Below are 18,670 nucleotides of genomic sequence, written 5' to 3' on the forward strand. Positions count from 1 at the left end.
ATGATGAACACTTGCAGTCTAAATCCTCACAACACTTTAATGATCATGTTCCATTTGTGTGTTTACAAAGCAAGTATGTACAGATTAGGGAGCCAATTTAAAATAATTTCTTACAATATGAGTACCTGGAAAGTGCAAAAAGTACTTTTGATAAAGACAGAAATAATAATACAAATCATGCTGTACATTACATATTTATATTGTATTCATAAATAATCACAGATATACACATATCCATTTGGTGACAGTCACAGAAAATGATGCAAAGATACAACACAAGTCTGCCGTTCGTCTTAAAGTCACTTCCTCTTAGGAATACTAAAACAATGAGAACCACCCTCGGATAAAGGCACTCCGTTTGTCGGAAGTCTTACAACAACGTCAGATCCGAGTGAACAAAAACAGAAAAATCAAAACACTGGATGAAAAAACTGCATCAAGGTGTCGGAGGGACACTTTGGCTTAGTGACGAGATCACAGAGTCTCCACAGGTTCTTCACACTGTGGCATTTAGTGTTCAAATCAACAAAAACATACTTGGCGTAATATGTACCCTGTTAACAGAAAGGGTGTGTAGTGTGATTGAAAACAAACAAAAAACGTATATATTTGAAGCAATGACAATGGCTAACAGTCGGATAAGAGGGTGGCTGCAGGAAGACACAAGGAGGATGCAGGCGAAATGATGCGAGGCGGCAAAAGAAGACAAACATAACCAACAAAGTATTGCTATAACATCTGGTGGAGCCCTTGGAGAATCCCTAAACCGCGTCAGAAACAAATGATAAAATGCTACTTTTCCGATAAAAACAAAACAAAACAAAACACGTTTTAGTACAGTAACTTAAAAACATTCAATCAATAAACAGACTAATTGTGTTAATCTCTAGAGGTGTCATCAGCTTCCACGACAGCTCCACGTGAAGCTTCCCTAACAATTCACAATCCAAAATGCCACTTGACACGAGCACATGCCGAGCTACAGGCTGCAAACGTGCATTTGCTGGGAAACAAGACGGAACTCACGACTAGACGACAAATGAAAAGGCCGAGATGTTTTGGTCTTCTTTGAGGCAACATCCGACCTCGCTGCAACCGAGGCAAACTTATGGAGGGGGTGACAGAAAGGTCACTTGAAAATATACACAAACGCAAACCACGTGAAGAGGTGTTGAGGTGTTGCTTCTTGTGGATCTGAACCTCAGCGCCAGCACCGTTTGGTCAGTCCACAGCAAAGAAACTTTAGCACATTTCACTTGGATGAGACAGGGATGAGGCAAGCTGACATCAATGGAGGATGATCATGGAGGGGATTGGGGTCGGGGAGAGTGAGGGCCGGGACGGTGCTCATGCTAGATGATGTTCTCCGAGTCCCCCGAGGAGATCTTGGTCAGCCTCTTGGTGGAGCCCCACAGCTTCCGTGTGATGTGGCCTGAACGCAGCTGAGATGAGCCCAGGTAGAGGAAATGGAGGAAGGGGGTAAGATGGAGGAGGAGGAGTAGAGGGAGTATAGTCAAAAGAAACAAGGAGAGAAAGGGGATATGATCGATGAGTGATTAGTTCTTAATATTTGATTAGTGGTGAAACAATCAAAATATCAAAGGTTGATTGACTTTGTTATGAAAAGGCGAAAAGTGAAAGGTGTGCATGCTTTACTGTCTGGACTGATTTCTGCTATGTACAACAAAATACATTATATGTGTAGCAACATACTAAAACTACATCAGTGCAATATTATCAGCTTGCATTAATATAAAGTGTCTCCTGCAGGAATATAGCTTGCAGAAGGAGCGGTTAGTGTTGATTGATTTTTTCCACATTAGAAAGTAATGACACTTCTGGTAATCGACATCCAATCAACACTTGAAAAGGGGGCGGAGTCGAGGACTGGACTAGAGCGGCTACGGTTTGTGGCTGACAGGGGCGGGGCTGAACACCAGCTGGTCTCGCTGGTGCAGTAGGCGAGTGGGCGAGCGAGCTCGAAGCGGGGCCAGCAAGGGGGAGGCCATGAGCGGCGAGCCCTCCAGGCTCTGAGCGATGTAGTTCCTCAGCGAGTTCTTTACCTCGGCCGGCTTGCCCACGCCCACGATGATCAGCTTGCCGTCCTGGAGGCCCACCAGGATGTTACTCTGCTCCTTGGTGACGGATACACAGCGCACGGGCACCCGCATGGCCATCGGCTCCGCGCACAGCGACAGGCTGCACACAACCACAATCATCATCATCATCATCATGGGGCGGCAGTGTTAGAGGGGCCGTCTTGCAACCCTGAGATTGCATGTTCGTGAAATCAGTGTATATTATGATTAGATTCGATATGCACAAAGTTTGTACATTCCCTTTAATCCTTACTGCAGGCCATTATTATGTCACCTCATACAAAACCTTAAAGAAACCACAATTTGTTTCTTTCCCTATAAAAAAAAAAAAAAAAAAAAAAAAAAAAAACAAGTGCAAAAAAAATAAATAAAATAAAATGCAAAAGAGGAGCGTGACTCACCAAATTTACTTTTTCCATGGATACTTGTTGTAACAGCAAAGTCTTTTCTTTCTTACAGGTTTATCCATTCTCTGTTCCTAACCGACCGGACAACACTACACATTATTATTATTATTATTATTATCATCATTTTCTAGCCACTTGCGCAGTATAAGCCGCTACAACAAATGCATGTGACGATGCCTGTTGCCTGTGATTGGCTGACAGGTGACGTGCTCGGCAAAGTCAAAATCGGCAAAGGCTAAGTGAGATATTCTTCACAAAGGCACAATGAAATCTCATATTCTGATTCAGGCTGCAACTGTGACTGTCATTACAAGGCAGATGCAATAAACACTAACATTATCACGCCAACAAATACTGAAGATTAATGGTGCAATTGAACAATGTAATTCTATCTACATAGTATACTGTAATAACTGTCCTACAGTAATGTTTTTAACAACATGTAAAACATATGGAAATTCAGAGAAATTGTTATAGAAGTGTCCAATGTCACCATTTATGCTGTTGCTAGATTTCAAAGTTTAGGGTGTTACAGAGGTTAACGTCTTTCATACTTGTGGAAAGTACAAATGTTGAAAATGGGATCTGTGTTGCAAGCTATCTTTGCATTACTTCACATGTGTCAGAATCCGGTCCTTGAGGGCCTGAGTCCTGCATGTTTTGGAAGCTTCTCTACTCCAACACACCAGATTCAATGATCAGGATCATTATCAGGCTCCTGCAGAAGTTGCTGATGAGCTTAAATAAGCATTGCCCCAAACAGATCGTGTTCCTCTGTTCAACTCATGTGTTGGATTTGAGGTTTGGATTTACCTGTAAAGGTCTCGAATGGACAAGTAGCCTTGCTCGCTGCCAGTGACGACAAACTCCCCAGAAACACACATGTCGGTCATCTGTTCCTTCAGAGGTTCACTGCAAAGGTGCTTCCCATTAACAGAGTAAAGGTGGAGGGCGTTTTTATCCTGCAACAAGAAAGCGACACCTCCAACCATTTAGGAGATGCTGGAAAATGAGCTAACGCCATAAGCTGAATTTCCAGAATATAATGTTTTAGGAAATCAATATATGCACTTTTAGTGTTGCTTTGCCCTCCAGGCAGGTGTGGACCAACAGGTGACCCTCCCAGGACACGGCCAGGTGGAGGATGGAGAGGGGCAAGGAGCTGTCGCACGGCGGTCGCAAGCAACGCACATACTGACCTCTGCGCACCGTGTGAATGATCACTACACCATCCTGTTGCACACACACATTAAATGGTCAAGAATGTTTGTCATGTGTGAGGTCCATTTTCAAAACTTTATATTGTTCAACAACTTACTTTAAAAAAAAAAAAAAAAAAAAAAAAAAAAAAAAAAGGACATACCCATGTGGGGGCTGACCATTATTACTAATTTGTGAACAAAAATATGAAATTGACCACATTTGGACATAGGAAGTTTAGGCCCAGTGCTACACAAAACCTCTGCAGTAGCAAATGCCACCAGATGGTGCTGTTTTTCCTTTTTCTCTAATATTTCCTTTTATTTCAGATGAGTGATAGAAAGGTAATCCATCCAATGCATTCATTGCTTTTTAACAAGGAGTAGTGATTTAATTACAAAAATAACAATATTTAAAAACTGAATAGTCTTGTAACCCTTGCAGTGTTGATTTTGGAGTCATTTTCCAATTTACCCCTTCTTAATGTCTTGGCACTCAAACAGCTCAGTGGGCATCACTGGCATGTCCAGTTTTTTCGCGCCACATATTCTGCCTAGCAATAAGGTCATGTGAATATGTGAGCTCACTGGAGAAAATAATGTAAGCAGTTCTGCTGAACCACTGCTTTATTTCTGTTGTGAAGTTTCATAATTCATCATGGAAACTATTTGCTCTCTTTGTGGTTTAGTGCATTGCAAGAGATATTGGAAGTAATAATAGTACTGACTGCAGGATAATAAATTTAATGTGGTGCCAAAATCAGCATTTGGAAACTTGCTGTGACATTAACAGCTTGTGTCTTAATCCTCACCCGTGCTCCCGACACAGCCATGTCCAGTTCTGTGCTGATACTAACACTGACCACCTCATCCGTGTGGCCGTATAACACCTGAACAGGTTTAGGATGCAGGCCTACTGGAGCACCGCCCTACAGGAAGAGAGAACAGTCAAAACCGCTGTCGTAGTTGGGCATACATAGTGCGATGTTTCTACATCTGTTACTGTCAAATTAGTAGGAGAATGCTAATCATAATATCCGATCAAGCCGCTTCAATATGCTGATGATCATTTTCTCAGTCAAACAAGCTGCAGCAATAAATGCGTTAAAAGTGGCTGCTTGTATGAAGAGACAAGTTAGGACCAATGATGCTCAAACCTGCTGTAGAACCTGCCACACCATGCAGGTGGTATCCCTGGAGCCGGAGATGAGGTGGATGCCGCAATGGTCTGTTGACAGGCAAGTTACGATATCTGGAAGACATACAAGATGTGAGGAGAAATGCAATATCTTGTAGAAAGGCATCTGGAAATCTCCATATTTTTTCAATTGCGTCTCCTACAGTATGTAATTACCCATGTGTCGGATGTGCTGGCCGACAGTCTTGCCCTTGACAAGTGAGGTGACTCTGAGGCTGTTGTCCCAGTGGCCTCCACTGAAGAGCAACTTTCCGTCGTGCGAGACCACAAACAGCCTCGTTGTTACCTCCACACCGGGAGCGAAGGGTCCTGACAGAAAACGCTGGGTCCTGCAGGCAATGAGTTATACATGCGCTTGGTGAAAGACTGGCTGGCTGCATGCGTGTTTGGGGCGGATGCAGTCTTCTCACTTGGTATGGGACACTGTGGGGTCCTTAATGAAGGTGAAGTAGTTGGAGATGTTCTTGTTGTAAGGCAGCCACCCATGGGTCCCAAACAGACAGTTTTGACTTACTGTCACCTTGAAAAAAATGCACAGGGAAGATGTCATATTTTGCCGGGAGTTCAATTCAAAACGATTGTGAAATATTTTTGGCTGACAAAAATCATTAGCCACTCTAAGAGGGCATTAGAGAAGCAATCGTTTGCAATGCCAACCATTATGTCTGGACTCCCTTGACTGATGAAGGAGTGGGACTGATTCTTTGGAACAATAGCTTTCACCAGTGGCACGTTGTCGCTGATGCCCTGCAACAACATGGGGGCAATGTCAATGCAAGACATTGTATGTAATGCTCAATAGTAAATGTGAAGAATCTGGTAGCGTGATCAAACCTCTACAAAGAAGGACTTAAGGTTGCTGAGGTGTTCAAACATGACCAGAGGACACGAGTCAAGCAGAGCCTTCCTCTTCTCCACTTCCTCCTGTGAAAGGCGAACTGGATGTGGCTCCTAGTCTCCAACACACACAGACAGATGAAGTTAACATAACAATAATGTGCTTACCTTTTGTTATAGAAAACATGCATCTAAAGCAGTGTTTCCCAACATTTACTGAAAAACAAAAGAATACCAAAATAATGAATGCCTCAATTGACTTACTCTGTGTTGTACTTATTTAATTAAACATGAAGTTGATATACTTACAGGAGATTTTTGTATAAATATACACAGGTTTATTTTACCTTCTGCCATCTAATGGAAGAGCATTTAAATTGTTGTGCCTTTCACTATGTGTTGCTGGCATAGAGAGATAAACAAAGATCTACTTGTACTAGGTAAGCGTTTTTGGGAAAAACTGGTGAAATTAGATCATTTCCTGTACTCCAGATGAGCCTTCACGGCACACTAAGTTGGGAATCACTGATCTCGAGTGCTACTGCACCTTGAGTAGCTGGCAGGGTGTCTGCCCAAAGTTGCTGATCATCCCTTCCAGGGCTTTTCGTTCCTTTTCATCAGTAATGGCATCAAGGTCGACTGCTCCTGTAACGTCAAGTTGGGATAAAATACTGAGGGGCATATTCACTAAAGGTTTGCGTCGCCTTTGCACGGCGCTAACCGGTAAAAATGGAGCAATCCGGGAGTGCCTAATTCACTAAACACACGCAGATGGGGAAATCCGTCACTAAGTGCTCTGCCAACCAGATTGCGCCGGTGTTATTTGCGCGAATGTAAATTAGGTAATTTGCATACATTTGACGCAAAATATGCCCACCCCAATGCAAATGAGACTCATTGATATACAGCGTCTAATTCACTAACTCCTGCCCAAATAGCCACATGTAGTTTGCGTGATGCAAATAACGTTTTTGGAAAGCATGTATAAACCTGCCGCACCATAATCATGACAGCAGTGCATGGTGTGGAGACGCATGGTGCACGTCCCTCTCTGACTGATCGAGAGGGAGAGGAAAAGGGAGAGAGAGTGAGTGGGGGAGAGAAGGAGAGGGGGAGCGAGAGAGTGAGAGCGAGAGCGAGATTTTTCTATGCTGGTTTAGGACACATAACGTAACCCGGGCTGATCGGCAATGGCGAGGAGGCATTTTACGATCATTTTTAGGTGCCAGATGTACGCCCACGCCAACCTCTGAAAATAGATTTTTAAAAAACGATCACACCAATAATTAGTACTTTATGAATGCATAACATCGTTGTCATCCTCTCTGCTCTGTACAGCTTAATGGCGCTCTAAACGCTCGATCCAACCTCGCTTTCTGATAATGTCATCTTTCTCGCAACTGTTACTATAACAACTATGTTCTTGGCGCAAATCCATTGCCATGTGTGGTAAATCAGGTGCAAATTTGCTCCAAGCTGTCAGTATTGTGGGCGTGTTTGCGCCGATATATGATTAGAGCAATATCCTGAGTGACTAGTTGGGTAACTGGGCACAGATTGCGGGTGCAGTTGCGGTGCAATATTTCGCGCTATTACCAGACACAGGGCATTCTAAGTGAATGTGCCCCTGAGACTGCTATGAATTTCATATGATCTACTTACATGATACCAAAAATAAGAAAAATGTGTGCAAAGATGTTGCTTGAGAGAATGAAACCGTGATGAGCGCTCAGGATGCTTTACCCTCATATGTGCAGTAGTAGAAAACATTGAGGGCTTCCACTGCGGCGGGACCCCTCTGCTTGTAACCGAAGATCAGATCGATCCACTCATTCAGGTGCGCTGACACATATTCAGACTCCTGTCATGGCGACAGACACACAAGTCATAAAGCTTTGAAACAAGCATGTTCTACAATAGCACAACATTAAATTCCATTTGCCACACTTGTATGACAAAATGCAATAAATAGAATAATGAAGCACAGTTGAGGAGCACATGAACTAGAACAAAAGCTCACCAGGGCTTTGCGGTGTTTATAGATAAAGTCCTCCGGGGACTTGGCCCATTTGGGCAGAATTACATCATTTACTTTTTCTTTGGTTATCTGCCGGCGACCAAGGTCAAAGTCTGGGTGATAGAGAGCACAAAGGAGTGTTAGTAACATTATCTTATTGAAACCAAGCGTACCATAACTTTGATTGAGTCCATAGAGAGCCTCACCATTGTGGTTCTCAAGAAACTCTGGGAAGTAGAAGAACTCAGGGATGAGCTCCTTAACATCATTGGGGTTGTCCATGAGAGTCAGCCAGGTTGCTGGAATGGAGTGGAACTGCCGGTCGGCACAGTCAAACCTGAAGACAATCAGACACAAGATGATATACTGTACACTGGTAGAAACATGCTATCTATAAAGCTGTATATTATGATCTCAGTACCATGCTTCCACAAAAGCTGACTATTATGACACTGAGGATTGACAGGACCTGCTTACCGTCCACTCTGCAGTTGGATGTGCAGGGAGGTGAAGGGCTCAACTCTGATCAAGTAGTGCATCACACCTGCTGCACTTGAATAGTGGGTGCCATAATGAAACTTGTCGATAGTTCCTGTTGGGTCCTCAAAACTTTCATACCTAACAGACATGAGAAAAAGCAAGGAGTCAAACGGATGACACTCCTGTTGCAGTGTGTTACCACATGGAATAACCTATACTTTTGAAATAATTAGTACTAAAATGTGATCTCATCTTCACATGAATAGACAAAAAAAAAAAAACAGTCTGCTACCACACAATTATACGTTTCCATTTTTTTAACCTGTTGAGAATCCTTTGGCAGCAAAAACCTCAACATAACCCTTCCCCTTCAAAAAAACAAACAAAAACTCTTTCGTGATAATCTTGGGATTTATGGTGTCAATTATTCTCTTGAGGACATGACTGGACCACTTTAGATGTGTATTTCCTTATCTTGAGCTATTCTGTTTTTGACAGATTCTGTCCTGTGCTGTCATGTTGCATTGTCCATACTCTGTTAAGTTTATTTTGGAAGGTAGCTAGTGTAAAGTTCTCCAACAAAATGTCTCGATAAACTAAGGAGTTAATTTTCCCGTCAACGGTAGCAATGACTCGACCATATTTCAGTTTGGATCATATTTAGATGATAGGGCAGAACCCTAAACAATTTTGTGTTACTGGATTTTCAAGGACTGAAACACAAACAAATGATTAAAAATATCACCATTGGCTACATTTGAACAAGCCACGGCTGTTTGTATTCCAACAAATATTGTTAGTATTAAGTAAGACAGTAACAACACAGTAAAGTGTTGATTCGTTCATTCTATGATGAATAAAGTTGTCGTTAGCACACAGTTGTTGTCTGCGCATTATTGGACACAATAACCTGGCCTCTTAGCCTCAAGTATCTTTCAGCTAAGGTCCAACTCCGGTGGCTTACACTGCAGCAGAGTGGAGTGAACAGTGATGTTCAGTTGTGGCATTTTGTCAAACACAGTAAATCGCAATTTTGAAACAAGTATTTTTGCTCGTTTTCAACTTGTTTGAGCAATCTGATCCATGACAGAGCCGTAATGAGGTAGACTTGAGTGATTTCCGTAACAAAATACGGACAAGCCATAATAGTTGGAAGCTTTGTGTATCCAATAAGAACATGAAAACATAACAATTTGTGTGGTATTAGTTTAAATAGGCTGCGTTCGTCTATTGTTGTGACTTTGATGAAGTTAAAACACATTTTATTAATTTATGCAGAAACAGAAACCCAGGAGTTGAGTTCAGTAATTCCAAATGGGCCACATACTCTTTCTTGCAGCTGTATAATATGCTGTCGCAGATACTGCCAATAGATAATATACACAGTACACATAGTTGGAACATACTTTTCTCGGACAGCCTTAGCATTGCGGTTGTTCTGTACTGCCACTGGCTTTGACAAATCCCTGAATACCAAGGGATCCAAAAGGTCCAACTCCTTGGAGGTGTAGTCTGCCAGAATCCAGGGAAACTATTAACAAACGTACAAGGGGTGGTAAAACATCGGGCAGCTCCTTCACTGGTCACGTATTCAGTCAGGGAACATACCACTGGATACTGAGCCAGGTCGTTGTATGTTCGGCCAGCAATTGTGTTGAGTTGCATCAGGTAGTCAAAGTTGGAAATCTCCCGGTTGACCCATTTCTGTGGACAATTTGACCCAAAAAGCAAACAAAATAATTAATTCAATTCCATTATGAGGTCATTTTTTTCTATATATGCTTGATTAAGTTGTCTGTTTTTAAATCTGGAAGTATTTCCAAGGAAACATTTTTTCCTCTATTATACTATTACTAACACAAATGAGAAATCGATCCTGTACAAACAAGTTCCTGACCTGTGTTAATCCGGATGCCTTTAGGAGCTCTTGTGGAGAACGTGTTCCATACAGACTGAGGGATCGTAGTAGAAGCATGCGGTCATACACCTTATTTCGTGCCTGTAAATGGGAAAACATGGCAGTTACTGCATTGCTACTTATCAAACGGTGAAGGTCAGACACTGAAGGAAGAAGAAAGATCACCTCTTTCTTGAAGTTGAGAAAGTAGTTGGTTTGGTCAATAAGGAAGATCTCCAGAGCAGAGCGTCGCAGATTATATCGCCGTAGGTGGACTTCACTGATCTGACTCAGGGGCCATTTAAAGTCATGGCCCACACCTGCAAGAAACATGGAAGTAACTTCATCATTATTGGTGTAAAGTTATGTTCAAACCACAATTCCAATCAAGTTGTCTTTATTTACCTTGTATACAATGTCCCAACTTAATTGTAATTGATATTGTTGCTATCCAAGTAGTAATAAATTTGACGTTTCATGACTGCCTCTGCCATAATTCTTAATCCTCATTTGTTGGTTAGCAGGTTGGTAGCGTTACTAAAAAAACACCTATTCCACCTAAAACTTGAGAGGGAATAAGCTTTTGGTATGGCTCTGGGTATACGGGAGGATCTATGATTTGTTTATGCAAAACAATTTGTGGAATTTTAATGACCATTATTTTTTTTTGCTTTTTCATTTGGTGTCGATTCAAAATAGGTTTGTTCAGTCTTTTTTAGTTAGTGATCTACTTGCTAAACTTGTAACACAACACAAACAGTCATACCTTCGTCCTTCTCTTGGCTACTGTCATAGAAATAGATGTGTTGTGTGGTAAGTTCCAGGCGGCCGGGTACCACGTCAACCACCGTCACCAGCTGACAGTCTTCCCACAGAATCAGTTTCTCCTTTTGACCTGCCTCCTCTGCTTCAATCCTGTAGAAAAAACATGCAAAATATTATGGACCCATTAAAACTACTTCAGGTTTATTTTGATCGACTGTGCTTCATGGGTAAATTACACACTGGTTATTTGCTGCCGCTAGGTCATCCTCTGGCAGCTCCAAGATGTCATCTTCCAGGTTGGTGACTTTGACCTGCTTCACAGCCTCCAGCAGCAGAGATTCCGGGTTAACAAACTGCTGATGAACACCTGAACAAAGCCACGGATGTTAAAATATTAAAAAACAACATTTTGATATTGTGAAAAATGTCCCATTAAATAAATCATGGGATTTCGTGACCTACCAAGGTTATCTCGCAGGGCACTGGCCTCCCTATAAGGGTCAAAGTTGTAATTATGGATCAACTTCAGCCTCATGCGGGAAAAGTTCTCTGCGCTGGACAGCTTCCAATGCATCTTCTTTGGCTGCCTGTTAGACAAAGGTCATGTTTCCTTCAGCGAGATACTGAATCATCAGTGTGAAAGAGCAGTCATTTGTACTTCAATGGTCATATATGCCATCATCAACATCATCATCATCATCATCATGTGCTTTCTTGAAGATAGAAATGTAGTATACAGTTAGAACTTCTGAAGCTGTAAAACTCAGAATTTGGCCAACATTTTCAAGAGAAGTATGTGTTTGAACGGCATGCATGATACCACTCAATTGAACTGTCAAAGTTTGGCAAATAAACAATTACCGGTAACTGGATGTGTGAGTTGCATTTTCTTGAGCTATTTTACAAATTATATTCAAAAAGAGGGCTGCTGTTATGGATGACGTAAAATTTTAGATAGTGGTCAGCTATTTCTAAATACAAGAAATACAAACTAATATCACTACCTTTCAGCCCAGGGCCCCCTTTCACAAACAAGGCCTCGCCGAGCTGCTTTCCACTGCCTGAGAGAGGCGCTGTTCTGGCTATGCTGTTGCTTTAACATGCTGTTGTATCTCAGATTCTCCTGACGACTTTGGCGTGAGAATGGCTCAACAAACTGTTCCTGGTGTAAAAAAAGAAAAAAGGTGACATGTTAGGCCAGGGCAATTTGCATATTGTTAGAATCCAACTGAAGGGTTCCAATTAACCTGGAAGCAGATCTTGCTCTCTCCCCTTTCTCGCTCTCTCCTATGCAGGCTGACCATGAAGGCCTCATAGCACTCCTTCCAATAGAGTGCCATGGTCTCATGACCCTGACTGAAGGTCTCAATTTCATACTGCTTCATGTACGGAATGATCTGAAAATAAATAGGACAGACTTCATTAATGCTGTCATCTCATCATCTCAAACATGTCACAGCACATTTCAGTCTCGTACATATTTGTCCAGATAGACGCGCCACTCGGGTGAGTTACAGTATAACTGGAAGTCCTCAAAGAAAGATGGGCTGCCGTTGGTATCAGGCAGTTGGGGCAGATGCAGCTCCATATAGAGGAGGCGGTGAACTTTGGAGAGGAGTGTTCGCAACAGAGGAACCAGGAATGAGTATGTTTCCTCTGTCTTCTCCTGGACAGAGCGCCTCAGGATGCACTCAACCTTGCCCAAAAGGTAGCAGGCCTCATCCTGGCTGGACACTTCCTTCATTTGCAGAATAAAATTGAGCTTGGCTGTGGCTATTGCACACACCTGTGATGTCATAAAAACAATAGATTACATGACAGAAATGTTTGTTTGTTTGTTTGTTTGTTTTTTTGCAATTACTGACAACAACAAAATAAAGACAATGTTTCACCTCTGGGTCCTCTTGCGCCATGAAGCCTAGCAACAATCTCAGTCCAACTTGGGAAAGCTGGAACCACTGGGTGCCAGCAGAATACCACACCATGAGACAGTCCATCAGTGTCACAGTCTCTTCCAGCACCTTCTCTGTCCACAGCGCTGGGCTGATTAGACCCTCAGCTTGAAGGAAATCTTGTACCATGTGAAGTAGACGGACGGCGTTCTCCGTGTGTTGAGGCAATGTGGCAGCAGATGCCTCACGGTTGTCAGTCACAGCCAATTCCAACATACGCTCCATTAAACTAGAAAGACAGGAGGGTACACATTTACCAAATCTGTATGTGAAGCATTTAAACTGCCCCCATAATACATGACGTACTCTCAGCACTCTGGTAGAGGACAGACCTGAGTTTGATTTGGTCAACAGGAAGTAGCAGCTCATTGGTCGTTCCCAATTTGGTGAGTGCTGAAAAGACCTGGCCACGCTCCAGCCACGCCGAATCGTCAGAACCCTCAACCCCACGCCACATCACACACAGCACTATCTCCAGCAACATACTGCACAATTCCTCCTCTGCCCGCTAGAAGGTGAGAACAAAAGTTCATTATTTTTTATAGGAATATTTTTCATTTCTCTCAATACAATGTAAGCTTTCATGTAAACATATCATATCACCTCAGTATTATTGAAGGACTCTCCCAGTGAGATGTTGTCACTGAAGAGGAAGGTGTCTTCACTCGCTGGGGCGGTCTGATCTATACTTGCAGAGTTGCCTGGAAAGGGCTTTGGTGCTTCCAGTGGAGAGGGTGTGCTGGGCATACTGCCAGGTGTCTGGCTGCCACTCTCCAAGCCCTCGTAGGCCTGCAGGTGAGACAGGTCAAGCACCAAGCCTCCAGATTTCCCCACTTGCCAGGGCTTGACTTGGGTTTGTGGCTCAGCCGAAGCGCAAGATGATGGAGTGTCCAGTAGTGAGATAACATCGCTGTTCTCCATGCTGTCTACAGAGCGAGTGTCGCCCAAGCTGAGCCAGTCGTCCTCTAGGCGGTCCAAGCGTCCAGCACTGCTGCTTGCCCTTGTTCGACGGGGTAGCGGGAGTTCCAGGCGATTATTATTATTGCCTCCGCTGGGTTGGTTCAAGTCCAGGCTGCAGGTGCTGACTGTGTCTGCACTTCGTGATGGCAATGAGCCTTCACCTCGCAGGTAGAGTCGTGCAAGGGTATCCTGCCAACACTGCTGCTTTGAAATCTGGCAAGCAGCATCTTGTTGGGACTGGAGGAGCTGGTACACCTAAACATAAAGAGGGATATTAAAATACCTTAGAAACATGAGATGAGATTTTAAACTGGGGAGATATTTTGGAAGATTTTAGAGTGATTTTTGGAGATTTTCTTTTTGTCATGTGTATGAGTCGGTGACATTTAAAAGGTTGGTTAATTTGTTATAAATCCTTCACTCTGTGGACCACGGTTAAGAAAGATGTCTGATAAAATGTCCAGTATGTCTTGCTGTAAAAGAAGAATTTCAGGTTCCCCCGGAAGTAGTTCGTGCTTCCTCACCCTCTTGCAGACGATGAGCCGTACGCTTGGTCCAGTTCGATGCGTGAGTTGAACTAGTGCCATTAGATCCTTGTAGTTCACCACTTGATCTTTATATAAGCACACACATGCAGATTACACTTGGTTCTCTTCCTGTGTTACATGAAATATTGTAATTGTGAAAAGAAAAGCTGACCTGTGTGCAGGACTTGATTGAGGAGACAACGAATGAGAGTTGGTGTGATGTGAAGATCAGAGAAGAGTAGTGACAGGCCGTTGTAACCCGCCTCCCTCAGTCTCAAACGCTGCTTGTTTTTCTCATAAATGCGGTCACATCGCAACATACGCTCAAATAGCTGTGCAGAGGTAGGGAACAAAAATTCAGTAAATTATATAATAACTGTGATGAATGGCGGTAATTTTGTTTTCCAGGTGTAAGTGGCTGAACCCCCACCTTGAAGACAAGTTCTCTAAGGCGGTCAGAGTGTTTATTGTTGAGCAGAAGAGCGTAGCAGGAGTCAGCTGCTCCGGGCTCAAAGAGGAGCAGAAAGAGCTGGTCCCTGGATTGACTGCTCTGGAGGAGGCTGAGTAACATCTCTAATAGGCCGCAAATCTTCAACACAAAAAAATCTCTCCAAAATTAGTAATTGGTAAGAGAATACATCGCCCAAATTTCATTCCGACATATTTCGGGCCAGCCGGCGATTAGCGAAAACCGCGTATAATTCACGGTCATTGAAATGCATTTGAACCCGAGCAAAAATCTTAAAAAAAAAAAAAAAAAAAAAAAAAAAAGGATAAATAATCAATGTGATTTGTGGAGGGTACATAAAAAAAAACATTGATAGATTGAAAAAAATGAACATTTGTGAATCAATGGGTGCTGAACCTCCAGCATGCAGGGGTCCCCTGTAATGTCAGGTGGGAAAAAACATCCATATACTCAATTTATCCTTGTTAATGTGTTACAATCTGACACAGACATACACTATAGCTAGCTGAATGATATGCTATATATATATGATATATACTAGTCAATTTAACTAACTGTCATGGGTTTTATGCTTACATAGAACAAAATGCCTCAAAATATTCAAGCAGGAAAGAGAGAATAAGGATGCCTGGCATGAAATGAGCCAGTAACTTCCTGTGCAGGCACTGTTGCAGTAATTCCCATTGGGAACACGTAAATTATGCAATCAGCCAAGATACTTATGTTTGCATTGCTCGTTGTTCTTCTTCTTCTTCATATTCATATTCTTCTTCTTATTATTATTATTATTATTATTAATTGTTGAAAATTCATGTGAGGTGGCGAATGGGCCAATGAACAAACCAGTAAATGTCGGTCCAGTTCTGGAAAAGGAGCCGTTTTTGACAAGTTTCTTGAAATAATTCATCTTAATGACAAAATTAAGGCATTATGCAGGAGTGAGACATCTATAAACTGTTGGGCGATGATGGAAGACTGTGCTACAATTAATTCCATAATCAGTTTTATCATATACAATATATATAATCTAGAAAGCATACAGACTAATGTAAAGGTGCTTAAAAAAAACAAAACAAAACAAAACATAGAATAAATTATTTAAAATGGGTGAATGACGCTCCAGCTCACACATGACCGAATAAGGACCAGCGCAACAGGAAATGGATGGATGAAGGCAATTAGGTGACAGTTAATGCTGAGTCATTTATGCTTCCTCACCTGATCTTCATCTCCAATGGCAGCAATGTATCCAATAATGCTGTGCATCTCCTCCTGTGATATGCCCTTGCTGATGTAGTACTTGATGAGGTCACAGAGCGATGTACGGATGCTCAAAATGTCATCCTCACTCAGGTCACTCTCTTTATTACTGTTTTTCCTAAAGTGGAACGCTGAGTTTGATTCTCTGCATTTGATTAGCTATAGAGTTGGGGAACTGAATCATTGAATCTCACCCATAATAGAGGCGAACAACATCCAAAAGGAATCGAACTCCATATTTTTTACGGAACTGCTTCCTGTTGTCTTTGATGACAGTGGTCATGTACTGTATATGACCTTCAAAAGAAAACAACACAAAACAAGAAAACTCAGAACTACTAAAAGTAATATTAAATATCTCAGAGGTGCTACTTTTAATGTACATTATTTTCTTTCAGTTTATGCTCTGACCTATACGTAAAGGGAAGTCCCCTTTGTTCCAGATGTTGAAGTTGAACAGTAGATGTGTGTGAAGTTGTTGCAGCAGGCTATGGTTCTTCTCGTACGTGACCTGCTCGATCAGCAGCTGCATAGCTACGAGCACACTGACATCAATGTGTCCTGCTGGAAGCTGAAAACATACACCATATTTAGAATATACTATAAACTGTATAGGAACTCACAACGAACACTACGCAAAACACTAAATCAGAAACTCACTAGAATGGAAAAAAAAAAAAAAAAGTGCTGTTTATCTGCAGATTTACTATTAAGAGGGTGTGGTGGCTTTGCTACGAGCAACTATTTCCCACATTTTTAATCTGCGTCTCAATGGAGGCGTTTATTTTGCCGTGGTCTAAATGCTGATTCAGATACACTTCTCCTGTTTCCCCTCAAACAGCCTTTTGTTGCGTTAAAGGCCTGAAGAAACATGTCAGATGGGAGGAAGCTGCAAAGCCTAAAAACAGGGTGTGTATTTTTGTATCTATGAATCAAGTTGCGATCACTTAATTTAATCATTCCTCCTGTCTCAAAATATAACTCACTCTATTGTGCTAGTATGGTAGCATATAAGTGGTTGAGGTAGTGTCTGATTAAACAGAGGAGTTAAAGTGCCCAGAAGTGTTTCAGTCACAGAGCAATTTAAGCGGATGCTGGTGACCTTTTGATCACACACTGAGCTAGTGAACTTTGCACACAGCGCCAACATTCCTCGCTAGGCCTACTAGACACTACTGTGAATGTGAAAAATTAGCCTCAAACACACACCTTCTGTAGCAGAGCTCCCAAAGTAGCAACACCATGAGAGTGGAGCAGATTCTCCTGGTTTATAGCATGCCTCTGTAGAAAATGCTTCAGCACCAACAGTAAGGTAGCCACCAGATTTTTCTCCAGACGTGCTTCTGAAACAGGATATAAAAAATTAGGATTTCATTTGCTGCTTATTAGCACATTGTGCTTGGAAATACAGGGAGATGTCAAACAGACCTGAAGCCCTGTTTGATGGGAGAATGACCCATTCTCCATCAGCGGGAGTGCTCACATCTGGGGTGATGAAGTCTGACCCAGTTGAAGCGTCACCATTCTGTTGATCAGGGGTCATGAGAGCCAGCTGCTCTAGGATAGGAAACAGCACTTGCAGCCCGCCTACGCAATTGATCATATCCTGTCAAAGATACAAAATACAATTAAAAACAGCATGTATGTTTTGTACAGAGGATGATGATCTTGACAGAATTGTGTGCTAACCTTGATGTCCCAGTTAACAACTTTCTTCCCAGTCAGGCGTCCATGCAGTTTGTTGGGGGAAAGATCGAGACAGATTGGGTTTTGACATGCCTGTTGAAAAAAAAAACATAGTTGAAACATACTTGGCACATAGTACAGATTATTTTAAAAACAAACAAATGACCTTTGGTGAATAATGCAGCAGCAGTTTGCTTGAGAGGTCACCAAGTTCAGACTCCTGGGCTTTTAAAGGAGACACACAGTTTGGACCTGCGCAGAAACAACATGTCGTCCAATATTATTTTACAATTACTTTTTAGTCCTCATTCTATGAATCTTCTCCATCTGTTTACCAGCACTACAGAGGGCTTTGATGTGGTTGGGCTGCAGGGCTTCATGGAACACCATGACACTCGCCAGCTGACCCTGCAATGATGTGGGGCTTCCCCACTCACTGTCCTGAGTCCCTGCTGAAATGAGCTTTGTCACAGACTCAGGTTTTCCGCTCAGTAGTCCGCCCCAGGTGTGAGGCGAAAGGATGCTACCCAAAGAGGAACGTGTGCTGGGCGAGGTGGCTGATGAGAAGGGGGGGTCAGGTATCTGGGAGGGAGGGGGAGTTGTGGTCCGGTGGCCCGCTGAGCCAATGCAACAGGAGGTAAATGGCTGTGGGAGGAGAGTAAGCATTCACTTATTACACAGTGAATAACTAAAAAGTTTAACTACATAGCATATTTTGCAAGTTTCTGATTAAAGAATGAGGGTTTCACCTCAGTCATGGTGGGGTATTTGAGGGGAGCAGATAGCTTCTGCTGTCCGTCCACATAAATGTAGACGAGACTCTGCCCAAATGGTCTCTTTCCAGGTATGTGAACCACACCAATGCTGTGCTGTTGACAAGAATAACATTAAACCCATACTTATACTGCCTCTGTGTT

General features: G+C 42.5%; 1 protein-coding gene across 9 annotated transcripts in view; it reads right to left on the reverse strand.

The window, feature by feature from the left end:
• Positions 1-11: 11 nt before the first annotated feature.
• Positions 12-18,670, reverse strand: part of nbeal1 (neurobeachin-like 1) — a 34,718-nt gene continuing 16,059 nt past the window's right edge. For 4 of the 9 annotated variants that reach the window (XM_077512498.1, XM_077512501.1, XM_077512496.1 and 1 more), the window contains 38 exons: positions 18,503-18,622; positions 18,089-18,398; positions 17,920-18,005; positions 17,757-17,846; positions 17,496-17,673; positions 17,277-17,410; positions 16,479-16,638; positions 16,262-16,364; positions 16,026-16,185; positions 14,769-14,927; positions 14,511-14,670; positions 14,336-14,424; positions 13,455-14,066; positions 13,184-13,359; positions 12,792-13,080; positions 12,377-12,685; positions 12,147-12,296; positions 11,904-12,061; positions 11,362-11,486; positions 11,140-11,266; positions 10,901-11,049; positions 10,135-10,454; positions 9,846-9,941; positions 9,644-9,768; positions 8,235-8,375; positions 7,964-8,094; positions 7,761-7,870; positions 7,484-7,601; positions 6,288-6,385; positions 5,738-5,854; positions 5,561-5,650; positions 5,314-5,423; positions 5,060-5,232; positions 4,863-4,957; positions 4,518-4,634; positions 3,578-3,739; positions 3,320-3,468; positions 12-2,199 (listed from right to left, as the gene is read on the reverse strand). In XM_077512498.1, the coding sequence (XP_077368624.1) occupies positions 1,902-2,199; positions 3,320-3,468; positions 3,578-3,739; positions 4,518-4,634; positions 4,863-4,957; positions 5,060-5,232; positions 5,314-5,423; positions 5,561-5,650; positions 5,738-5,854; positions 6,288-6,385; positions 7,484-7,601; positions 7,761-7,870; positions 7,964-8,094; positions 8,235-8,375; positions 9,644-9,768; positions 9,846-9,941; positions 10,135-10,454; positions 10,901-11,049; positions 11,140-11,266; positions 11,362-11,486; positions 11,904-12,061; positions 12,147-12,296; positions 12,377-12,685; positions 12,792-13,080; positions 13,184-13,359; positions 13,455-14,066; positions 14,336-14,424; positions 14,511-14,670; positions 14,769-14,927; positions 16,026-16,185; positions 16,262-16,364; positions 16,479-16,638; positions 17,277-17,410; positions 17,496-17,673; positions 17,757-17,846; positions 17,920-18,005; positions 18,089-18,398; positions 18,503-18,622 (6,294 nt within the window). In that variant the 3' untranslated portion in view covers positions 12-1,901. The remainder of the gene's footprint in view (positions 2,200-3,319; positions 3,469-3,577; positions 3,740-4,517; positions 4,635-4,862; positions 4,958-5,059; positions 5,233-5,313; positions 5,424-5,560; positions 5,651-5,737; positions 5,855-6,287; positions 6,386-7,483; positions 7,602-7,760; positions 7,871-7,963; positions 8,095-8,234; positions 8,376-9,643; positions 9,769-9,845; positions 9,942-10,134; positions 10,455-10,900; positions 11,050-11,139; positions 11,267-11,361; positions 11,487-11,903; positions 12,062-12,146; positions 12,297-12,376; positions 12,686-12,791; positions 13,081-13,183; positions 13,360-13,454; positions 14,067-14,335; positions 14,425-14,510; positions 14,671-14,768; positions 14,928-16,025; positions 16,186-16,261; positions 16,365-16,478; positions 16,639-17,276; positions 17,411-17,495; positions 17,674-17,756; positions 17,847-17,919; positions 18,006-18,088; positions 18,399-18,502; positions 18,623-18,670) is intronic. The other 5 variants (XM_077512503.1, XM_077512502.1, XM_077512504.1 and 2 more) reach the window with 3 other exon arrangements.

Source organism: Festucalex cinctus, chromosome 2 (assembly GCF_051991245.1).
Source record: "Festucalex cinctus isolate MCC-2025b chromosome 2, RoL_Fcin_1.0, whole genome shotgun sequence".
NCBI classification, from domain to species: domain Eukaryota; kingdom Metazoa; phylum Chordata; class Actinopteri; order Syngnathiformes; family Syngnathidae; genus Festucalex; species Festucalex cinctus.